Raw genomic sequence first — 12,097 nt, forward strand, 5'->3', positions numbered from 1 at the left:
CATTAACCACACAAAACTACGAATAATCAGCCCCAAACTTCAACTAAATAGAACTCCACTTAAGTTGCCAATGTGGTCCAAAATATCATTCCAAAGATGAGCAAGCTCTGAGGAAGGAAGCACCACCTTCTCTAACTTCACAAAGCTGAGATTAAAAGTAAATATATATATATATATAAACCTTAATTCCCCTATAAGCCTATATTCCAGAGATAAGCTCTGAGGAAGCACCTTCTCTAACTTAGCAAAGCTGAAATGTTAAAATATAAAATTAAATTTAAAAAAAAAAAAACCTTAATTCCCCTATACGCCTATCTTCTATAAATTTGTATGACCCATCAAAAGATGCCCATTTCCTTTATCATCAGAGATGACTACCTATAGTGTCCTCCTTTTAATTTTTAATCACAATGCAATTCCTAGTTTGGCCCAAGAAACTACAAAAGAATCTCCACCTAAAACAAATAATAATGAAATGTTTAAACGGTACACCCGCCGTTATTTTTAGATTTGAGAGGCACAAACCAATTTCCACTATATCGAACCTAGCATATTATTAAATGCACATCACAAATATTATTTTTCATGCTATGTTACATGGAGTCGGTTACGCGTGTCAGGTGCGAGCAAACATCAGATGTCTCAGATCATCAAATAGAAAGACACAGCAACATTGTTAAATAGTTATATTATTTAATCTTTTTCTTTCTATAGCAAAATAATAACTTTATATGCAAAAGATATTTTCTGTAGTAAAATAATATCTTCAAGTAAAATAGTGTTCAATAGAGGCATTTTAGTCATTTTGAAACAATCATAGAACAAAATCGAATTATTGGATGTGTTTTAGGTGCATGTTCAACCAAAAACATTGAATACATCGTCCATACTCATGCCCAAATATTGTGAGTATGACATGGGTTCTTGACCTACTTTTGAAGAGTCAATATAACACAGTTTCTGTGACTGTCCAGCCTACATTCTAATAAACAAGACAAAAGGCATGGCACAGAGCCTGAAACAGGATGTGTGGTGAAGAATTCAATAAATAAATAAATAACTATAAGACCTCTTATTAATCCAACAAAATGCTAATTAGAAAACTAAATTATAATAGGAACCTTGGAAAAGGATCCATGTTAAACCAACAAAAATGACGTTAAACGCATTATTAATAGCACATTTCGGGAGAAATGTTGATAAAGGGTGATTGCTTCAACATAAACGATGTGAGTATTTTTTGACAGTTGAAACATTCAGGGAAAGAGTCAATGTTATTAAGTTTACTCTTTATAGCATAAGTGAGCATAAATCAAAACAATAAAAAATGAAACACACATCAACAAGGAGACGCATGCACTGCATTATTGGTGGGGATGCAGATATATATGTTAATTATAAGAATTGGTAATAGAATAGGGTACTGTAATGGGTGGCCATTTCAAATGGAGAGAAAAATGGATATTCGTAATAGTGATCCGTTATGCTAATCATCGAGTGCATAAAGCAACAGAGCATGTGGAACTTTCTTCTAGCAGATATTTGCTTAATTTTAGGTCTGAAAAATTAGTTTGATCATAATAAATGTCTCAAAAAATTTGGAAGTTGATGTGGTTTTAAGGTTCTTTGTTATCAAAAGGCAATGTGTTCTTCGCAGAAGATCTTGAAGAACCTGGAGAAAGGAAAAAGGATTGCTAGCTAACAGGTAGCCTAACCAAAAGGAACCAATGAACTAAAGAAAGGGACAGATAAATGCACTGCCTAAATTTGAGCCACTTGGCTTTGTTGAATGCGCTTCTGGAAGGCAACAAAAGTCAAATTTATAACATAACCGGATTAAAATTAAAAAAAAAAAAAGAAAAGAAAGAAATAATTAAACAATTCAGAGTGAAAATTTTTAATACGTATAAAACTAACAATAGAGAACATGTTCAACTGGTGGATTCAACCACAGATGAAGAGTGATGTGAATGAAAGCACATGATGATAAAGAACTACTACATACTCAAAATTTGGAAAACAAGCCCCAACATTTTACTAGTGAAAAAAAATATTATGGCAGAAAGCCAGAAAAACATGAGCTTGTTTTGGATAAGTATTACAAACCAAAACTACAAACAAGAGTTCCTGCACAGCTTAAAGACGTTAGAAAGGCTGAATAAGTTCAAGTAATAAAAAAGAACTCTGTGAGGGAGGCTTTTTCATGCTTTAGTTGAAGACCAACTTCAAATAAGTGGGAGTAGGAGAAGAACATTGATTTGGCCCAACTAACAAGTTGAGGCACTAAAAACATGATGATAATAATGAATATCAGAACAACAGTCAAAACAAAAAATTGAAGTGTCAAAATTGAGAATATATATGTTTGTGCCCAGCCAAAAGAATGTGACTCACATCTGCCATCCAGGTATCAACATTGGGGTCTTCTCCTACACGCATGAGCTTCCATGGGTCACTTAGTTCCTGTGTTGCTTGCACGAAGTACCGGCCATCGGTCCACAATAGTGCTTCCCTCATTGTTATAAGTGCCAAACCTAAATGCAATTTAGATAACAGGTATTATAAGTTTTGGAAGTTCTATACATACAAAACAAAAGCAGATCAATGAAGAGTCTCAATAATAATTTTAGTAACGTGTTACTTATCAAAAAAAAAAAAAAATTTTAGTAACGTGCCAACATAGGAAAGAAAAAACTGCACGACAAACAGACAACTGTGGCATTGATTATGATGATAACAATATCTAGGAAGAGTACCACATGCGCAGGACTGAAGTATCAGCCATTACGGAGCAACTCCGCCAAGTTGCAACGGACTCGGCCAAAGTTGATCCAGTTACAGCCCAATATATCACTATGAAAATAGATTACAAGGAACTCCAATGGAATTGGGGACGACTCAGAAAGCCTCAGACAAGTCTCAGAGGGTCTCGTAATCTGCATAGCAACAGCTGAGTCAACCCTTTCAACAAGGTTAATTCTGCCCATTTTTCTCGGTCTCTCGGTCTCTAGTCCTCTTTCACCTTTAAATTCATTTCAAATCCTAAATACGTGAATCAACATAAAAATAAATTAAGATCTCGGCCTAAACCTTCTGTCAAACCACTCCCAAACCTTCAACCAGCTAATTTTTTAGGTTCCTTTTTCTTTTAACTTAGATTTAACATGCAAGTGTAGTTTGATTATTTGTGTGTTTTATGTTATAAATTTTCATTTATTTTATGTTATAGCCTCTTTTGACTATTAATTTAGAGAAAGACATAAATTACTAATAAGCCTTAATACTAACGACAACTTAAATTCCATGATAAACCGTCACTTGTATTAAATGATCTTTAAAAAACTTAATAAAAATCATTGAAATTCATTAAAAATACAGGTCTATTGGATTCTTTCTAAAAGTTGTTTTACATTTTGGGCCTTACTTGTGCGGTTAAAAATTTTACAACAGTGGCAACCGATTTCGTTGCATTACAGCCAATTCCGTCCCGTGTCCATTACACTATGCATCTTTGAGCAATGGAAGAAACGCCACAGGGAAAAGAAAATAAAGAGTGTAGTACTAAAATATGTAAGGCTACATTATTTAGTACATTAGAATGGGAATGGAATCCTCATTTCAGCTTTTCATTCCCTTTTCACTGTCTAGTAATCAAAATCATGGACTCTTCAAAAGTAGGTGAAGTACTCATATCATACATACAATATTCGAACATCGGTATGGAATATATGTCCGACATTTTTGGATGGACACGTACCTAAAAACACAACCATTCATCCAACAATACACTATGTTACATAAAAAACATTACTTCACTTTACAAAATAAAACACAAATATTAAATTATATGAATATTAGCAGTGTCCATATGTCCTTATATATAATATTTGACGCATCCGACATTTGAATACACGCCTGCACCTGATAGGCATACTAGAGTCCATTTAACATGGATCAAAATAAAGTCGAAATACCATTCTCTTAAAATGGTCGTTCTCACAAAAATTTAAAATGCTCAGCATTCACCATGAATTAGGGTTAACCAACATACCAATACACACTACTTTTCTCTGTATCATCCTATTTCTCACTCTGGTATTTATCAAACCTGAAACAAGGCCATTACTACAGCCACCTCATGTCAAACCCAAAACCAAGACATCAACATCAGGACATAATCTCACCACAACCAGATAAAATCAACAAGCCAAAGAAAAAATCAGGACAATATCACCGGGACATCATGATACGCATCTCACCACCACCGAACATAATCAACCCTTGGCAGATCTCCTCTTATCATATCAATTAACTATCTTCACCAACAAGACTCATCTTAACCCATTCTCTACATTATCTTATTTCACCCTTTGGTTTCTATCAAACCCAAAATAAGGGCATTATTATTGGCACGTCATGTAAAACCCAAAACCAGGAAACCATCATCGCGGTGAGATAGGACATCATCTCACAACCACACAATATTCCACCCCTTGACAGATCTCTTATCATATCAATCAATTGTTGCTCATCTCAACCTCCATCATATCTCTCTATTCCCTTTCCCATTATGATGCATCATCACCTTGATTATAGTGGTGGCAATTCGTATTTCCAAGTCATATTCTTGTCATGTCATAACATGGATATCATGTTATATGGGTCGACACGAACACGACTTGACTACCAATGCTATATGTTTAATAAATGAATCAAGACCTGACACTACACAACAAGAAAAAACAAGATACATATTGACAAATCTGCTCAAATATTCTTAGGATATTACAATTTAAACACGTTGAAATGGGTAGTAAACAGGTTTGGGTCATATCTGTGTTGAGTCGACATGTTTAGTTAAATGAGTTGGCAGGTAAAAGATGAATACAACACGATTAATTAGCGTGTCAATTCAAGTCTACATAATTATGACCCAAACACGATTAAGCCAAACCCAAACCCACTTATGTTGTGTCGTGTTCAAATCGTGTTAGCTGTCACATAAATTATTCACCCTTAATCTTACAACAACCCTAGTGCCTGGACATTATTTCAACTCCAATTCCATTCCAATTAGCATGGTCTTCATCTTTTTGCTATTTCCATCTTTGTTGTAGTTAGTTTAGTCCTCATTTGATCCTTCTCTCTTCCCCCTCCATGTCACTACAATTAATCTATTGACCTACCTTTAACAAAAAAAATGAAGTCCAAACCCACTTATGTTCTGTCGTCCCCTCAAGTTGGTGCATGGATATCTGAGACGCCCAACTTGGATAATGCATCTTCAAACACGGTCATACTAGCACCCTTCTTCAAAATCTACAAGTTGCAGAGTGCAAATCTGACTATGGATGATTTTCTCTCAAATGAAATGCCGATCAACAAATCAAAAATGTCTCCTCAGATCATAAACAATTAACAATGTCTCCTCAGACCATAAACAACCAATCATGTTTCCTCATACCATAAACAACCAATCATGTCTCCTCAGACCATAAACAACCAACAATGTCTCCTCAGACCATTTCCCCCACATGGTTAAAACATGTAGATGGAAGAATCAACAATGACTCCTTAGACCATTCCCCTTCATACACATGTTTAAACAATGTAGATGAAAGAATCAACAATGTCTCCTTAGACCATAAAAAAGAAACAACTATGTCTCCTCAGACCATTTTTGAATGGGTGGTGCCGAACTCGCAATGCCCAGACCACCCTGGCTCTGATACCAAGTAAAAATATAATATAGAAGAAAATGAAGCGAATTGTGTAAAGGTTTGAATGAGATAAATCACTCATTCACAGCTTTACTATTTATAGATAAAAAGAGCACATTGTCACGCCCCACCTATGGAGGTTGTGCCACGCAGGCGACACGCAGACGCTGAGGAGGACGCTGCATGGCGACTACATGGCATGGGAGTTTCTAGAATCTTTCAGAATAGTCTAGAGTTGTGTGGAAGATTCTAGATATGTGTAGAAATGTGAAGAACATTATAGAAGTGTGTGGAAGGTTCTAGAATTCTCCAGAATTGTGTGGAGTAGTATGGAGAATTCTAGAATGTTGTAGATACTAGTAGATAAGTATGGAAGTGTGAAGAAGGTGGGAGAAGATTCTAGAAAATCGATCTCCACCGTTGGTTAGAATGCATCCTAGCCATCCATTAGGGATGGGGATGCCTATAAATAGAGGTAGGACTTCATTTTGTAGGCAACAAGTCCTAGAGTGAGTCTTGAGAGCCTTGTAGAGAGCTTGAGTGTTAGCCTTGTACAAAGCATTCTTTGAAGTAATAGAAGTGTTCTTTCCTTGCCAACTTAAGTGCCTTAGTGTGTGTGAGTGTGCAAGCCAAGTGAGGAGAGGGCGAGTGCAACTACAACACTAGTAAGCGCACGAGGGGAGTGTGTTGGCTAAGGTGCGCACGGGAATTAGGCTGACCAAGTACTTGCGGGAGTGGAAGCAACGTCTTGGTGCCGCACGGGAACAGCTAGAGTGGTGCTGAAACTCTAAGCCCGTGACAACATGCTCATATTACAAGAAAGGAAATTAAATCAAATCTAAATCAAATCACAACATATTCTATGGCATATTCTATAGCATAATCAAATATTTGCTAATATGGTAAGTCATTCCATAAATCGTGGCTATCATGCTAACACTCTCCTTCAAGTTGGTGCGTGGATATCTGAGATGCTCTACTTGGACAATGCATCTTTAAACACGGTTTTGCTAGCACCCTTCTTTAGAATCTACAAGTTGCAAAGTGCAAATCTAACTAGGGATGATTTTTTCTCAAATGAAGTGTCGATCAACAAATCAAAATTGTCTCCTCAGACCATAAACAACCAATCATGTCTACTTAAACTGTAAAGAACCAACAATGTCTCCTCAGACCGTAAACTACCAACAATGTCTCCTCAGACCGTAAACTACCAACAATGTCTCCTCAGACCATTTCCCTTCATATGTTTAAAGCATATAGATGGAAGAATCAACAATGTCTCCTCAGACCATTCCCCTTCATACATATGTTTAAATAATGTAGAAGAAAGAATCAACAATATCTCCTCAGACCATCAACAATGTCTCCTCGGACCATAAAAAAGAAATAACTATGTCTCCTCAGACTATTTCTGAATGGGTGGTGTGCCAAACTCGCAACGCCCTCATTGAGGTCGGACCACCCTGCCTACTCGAAACCTCCCGGATGGTCATTAAACCATTCCCGAATGGATGGTACCGAACTCACAATGCCCTCATTGCAGTCGGACCACCTTGGCTCTGATACCAAGTAGAAATATAATATAGAAGAAAATAAATAGAATTGTGTAAAGGCTTGAATGATATAAAAATCGCTCATTCACAGTTGTAGTATTTATAGATAAAAAGAGCACATGCTTATATTATAAGAAAGGAAATTAAATCAAATCACAACATATTCTATGCCACGATTCAGGGCTATCAAATCTCTGCTAATATGGTAAGTCATTCCATAAATCATGGCTATCATATCCGCTAACATGTTCAAATCATGTTAGCCTAGAGCAAAAATTGTTCACCCTTAATCTTACAACAACCCCGATGTGCCTAGACATCATTTCTACCCCAATTCCATTCCAATTAGCATGGTCTTCATCTTTTTGCTATTTCCATCTCTGTTGTAGTTAGGTTAGTCCTCATTTGTTCCTTCTCTCTCCTCCCCTCCATGTCACTTCAATTGATCTATTGACCTACTTTTAACAAAAAAAACGTAGTCCCTAATTCCACAAAAGTGAAAATGCTGCTCCCCACCATTACTGGTTTATCACAAATCAATGAATGAGTCAAAGAAATTAACTCTGTCCCACTAAACATTGGTGTTTGCATGATTGCCAGAGTGACTAGATGGGAGCAGAAGGAAACTAGAAACAAATTCATGTTTATCTAGCAGGAAGGTAAATGATAAATATTTTATAACCGTTACCATATTTTGATCCTCATTATTTGACTCTTATCATTCTTATGTTCTTGGATTTTATAATGAATGTCAAAGGGTAAAGGAAAAAGATTTCAGGGTATCAAGCTGCACAAGACAATTTTGTGTTTTCTGCATTTCTTAAAAGAAGAAAAGCTAATTCAACAACGAACACCAGTCACCAAGGTTCACTAAGAAACATAGATTTCAGTATAATTTCTGCAAGCAGAAGAATGTCAATTATGTATTATTGGCATATGCTCAGCAGTTGAATGTGTCCATCTTAAAACTTTTACAAATCACAGTCTAATGCTTTTGCCATATCATGTGAATTGATCTGAATTTGTTGCAATCCTTTTTAGTATTTACAGTATTGCTAATGGGTTAATAAATTATTTTAATCATTGGAATTTTACATAAAGTTGTTAGTGGTGCTTTAAGTATTTATCCATAAATGTGTTCAAGTATTAGTTTTTTCAGCGTTGGTGAGGAAGAAAGAGACACATTGATACTTGTTCTGTTTTCTCACAGAGAAATATGTGTGGCTTGTCCATCTTGTCAGTTGGTATAATTGGTTACTTAATCACATACATTTATAATATGCTAATTGAATCCTTTCTGTATGAGCACAATTATAATATATGTCGAGCCATCTAAACAAGGTTCATCAAATTAATGGCCATATTGGGTTTTCATACATTGTTGTGCATCATCTGTATCCTCTACCTCCTCTCCACTCCTAATCAAATCAATGCTAATTGAATCCTTTCTGTAGATACATTGTTGATTACAACCAAAGAGATATATGGACTGCTTTAGTCAAGTCCACTTATAAGTTGATAAATAAATATTTAAGCTTTGAAAGAAATTATTTTTTGTGAGTTTCCAAAAAGAAAGATATCTAAGATTGTACAAGCTAATTATGAAAAAAAAAAAAAAAGAAAAAAGAAAAAAAGAAAGATTGTACAAGCCATGGAGTGGATCATGTTGCGTAACTACATAAGTTAAATTCTCATAAGAAATATCTCTAACATTGTACAAGTTATAATTATACGTAATGTTGCATAACCACATAAGTTATATGGAGATGATTTTTTGTGGATACATGCAATTTAGTGATTGTTCATGTTATCATCTTTCAGAATCCAAATCAGTCCTTCATCCCATTTTCCCATCATGCTTACTAGACACGGCGTAAGAGGGTCCACCCATCTTCATATGACTCTCATCCAAACAAGATAAACTATGGAGTCTATTGAGATCATATGGTCAGGTCCTAGACTAAAACTATGCACATGGTTTGATGAGGATTGCATGCACATATTCGTACAAATTAGTCTCAACTCACAAATGAGTTGGCAATGCCACGGAGAACTAAAATTAAATAGATTAAAGATCAACCAGAAGGCATGAAAGTGTCACAAAACCATATCATGACAGAATAGTGTCACGAAGTGATTCCTAAGACGCTTGGAGGATGGAAGACACGCATGCTGGTTGGCAAAGAGTAGAGTTTGACTGGGAATGGTTCTAGGGAAGGGGCGTGCAGGAGCACAGGATGGTACCTCTTCAGAGTTCAGGCAGGTCGACTCGGTTGAGTGCGAAGAGCTTGTCGCTGGTCGTGGACTTGACTATGAAGAAGGGAGTTGGCCATCCCTGCACAAACTGGTCGGGAGCTGGAGCCGTTCCCCTGACGAGGCCAAGGCAAGCCGAAACCAGTCAGCATGTATCCTTGGGAGGGCAGGTCGTGGTGGCTGATCAGGGCGCTTGCGCGAGCTGAAGCAACGCCTTAGTGCCGCACGGGCCGTGCCGCTGCGCCAAATCTCTAGGCGTGACAAATGTTATCAAAGCAGGACTTGGGGTAAAGCACGGTGGGGTGCCCCCTTGTCAGTCCGGGAGGGGTCAGAGAATGAAGACGGTGCACTGAAGTTGCGTCGATGAGGAGGAATCAATGCAGTTGAGGGGAGAGCCTTCATCTCCCAGGAAGAGGCGTCCGTTGAAGTTGCGTGCTGGAGGGCCGGAGGGCCGCGCGCACCAAAGTTCGTGCTTAGTCCTTGGGTGATGCTAATCGTGGTGAAGGGCGAGCATCAAGTCGGCAGGAGGCCCTTACTTGCTCGGGATGTCGCGGAGGCGGCATGACAGAGAAGAGTCGCGTCCTTGAGGAGTGGACGTCCCCTTGGTCCGAGGACTATTATTGGGCGAGTGCAGTGCAGGGAGTTGCACAAGGAAGCGATGGTGGGAATGCGAGCATACCGCTTGGAGGCAGACTTTGGAAAGGAGTCGACGCAGTAGTGAAGCGCCGCACTGCGACAAGGGCGTCGCAAGATTTGGGTGGGGGAGAGTGTCACAAAGTGATTCCTAAGACGCTTGGAGGATGAAAGACACGCATGCTGGTTAGCAAAGAGCAGAGTTTGACTGGGAGTGGTTCCAGGGAAGGAGCGTGCAGGAGTACAGGATGGTACCTCTTCAGAGTTCAGGCAGGTCGACCCGGTTGAGTGCGAGGAGCTTGTCGCTGGTCGTGGACTTGACTATGAAGAAGGGAGTTGGCCATCCCTGCACAAACTGGTCGGGAGCTGGAGCCGTTCCCCTGACGAGGCCAAGGCAGACCGAAACCAGTCAGCATGTATTATTGGAAGGGCAGGTCGTGGTGGCTGATCAGGGCGCTTGAGCGAGCTGAAGCAACGCCTTGGTGCCGCACGAGCCGTGCCGCTGCGCCAAATCTCTAGGCCCGTGACACTAGGCTCTAAAGACAGCAAGGCATCACAATGTATGTTGGTATGTGTCTCATGCATGTAATGAGGACCCTTTCGGCCTTACAAAAGTTTTAATAAGGATTTTCCGGGTTTTTGGAAAGAAAAAAAAAATGATAAAAAACATGCTCTTTTTACACAAATGTCACCCGTAAATGGTACAAATAGTATCAAATGAGATTGAACTAACCCGCACTTCCGGTGAATTTACTAATGAATTCGCGCCTTTTATCCCTATCAGCTACATACTCACTCTGCAATGAAATCCAACAAAATATATATATAAGATCAGTTAAAATCCCAAGAAAGAAGCTTAAAGAAAAAAAAAAAAAAAAATAGTGATCAAATCAAAGTAATACACATATATAAAATGAAAAATCAAACTGGAAATACAATTAAAAGGGGACCAAAGCAGTGATTGATTGATTAAGTATCAGCATATCTAATGCAACAACAAAATTAATATAAGAGTGCATATTTATAGATATATATATACATATATATCCGTCGCAGATATATACTCAGTCTGCAACGAAATCCAACAATATATATATATATATATGATCAGTTAAAAATCGCAAGAAATAAACTTAAAGAATAAATAATCAAAAAAAAAATTGTGATCAAAGTAATACACGCACATACATATGTAACAGTAATTTATTAAAAGGGACCAAAGCAGTGAATCAGTGATTGATTAATTAAGTATCAGCATAACAAATGCAATAACAAAATTTATTAAGGATGCATATATATAGAGAGATGAGAAGATAGGACCTGATGAGCATCTGAGGTGGGAACGACTAAGGCATGGAGAGGTGGAGAGTGAGAAGACATTAAAGATCTCACAGCAGCGAGTGTGTCCGCCATGTCTGTGCTTGATTCAGTCGCTATCTATCTGTCAACAGTCTGGTTGTTTATGGTGAATTTGAAGGAGGTAGATAGATATATATATATAGAGAGAGAGAGAGAGAGAGAGAGAGAAGAGAGAGAGAGTCTGGTTTTATTGGAAAACAACTAAGATAGATAGAGAGAGAGAGAGTTAGCGTTGGAATTGGGCTAACATCTACTTATGTTCCGGAATTGACCTTAATCATCTCATCTGACATTAGGCTTCCCATTCGAACCGCACTTTTGACGGTTACATTTTTATCCTGAAAACCGTAAAACATCGTCAAGTTCGCATAGGAGGAAAAATTTAAATGTTTAGGTACTAAATTTAGGATCCAATGAGAAAAAATTTAGTTGACTCCAAATTTTATAATATCAATTAAATACATACTTTATTTGGGATAAATATTTTTCAATTAGCAATAACATCAGCGGAAATCAATTTATTTAAAATATAACATGTTAATATTTGAAACATAAATGCTCATAAACATTATATAT

At 37.6% G+C, this 12,097-nt stretch overlaps 1 protein-coding gene across 2 annotated transcripts in view; it reads right to left on the reverse strand.

Moving 5' to 3' along the window:
• LOC132287197 (aminopeptidase P1) overlaps positions 1-11,756 on the reverse strand; it is a 29,895-nt gene extending 18,139 nt beyond the window's left edge. Inside the window, exons 1-3 of one of the 2 annotated variants that reach the window (XM_059789731.1) lie at positions 11,483-11,756; positions 10,896-10,959; positions 2,395-2,534 (exon numbers count right to left, since the gene is read on the reverse strand). In XM_059789731.1, coding sequence (XP_059645714.1) covers positions 2,395-2,534; positions 10,896-10,959; positions 11,483-11,575 — 297 coding nt within the window. In that variant the 5' untranslated portion in view covers positions 11,576-11,756. The remainder of the gene's footprint in view (positions 1-2,394; positions 2,535-10,895; positions 10,960-11,482) is intronic. The other variant, XM_059789730.1, reaches the window with a different exon arrangement.
• Between the last annotated feature and the right edge of the window lie 341 nt (positions 11,757-12,097).

Source organism: Cornus florida, unplaced genomic scaffold, assembly GCF_030987335.1.
Source record: "Cornus florida cultivar Cherokee Brave unplaced genomic scaffold, ASM3098733v1 CherokeeBrave_3.0.0_Hap2_Chr11, whole genome shotgun sequence".
NCBI classification, from domain to species: Eukaryota; Viridiplantae; Streptophyta; class Magnoliopsida; order Cornales; family Cornaceae; genus Cornus; species Cornus florida.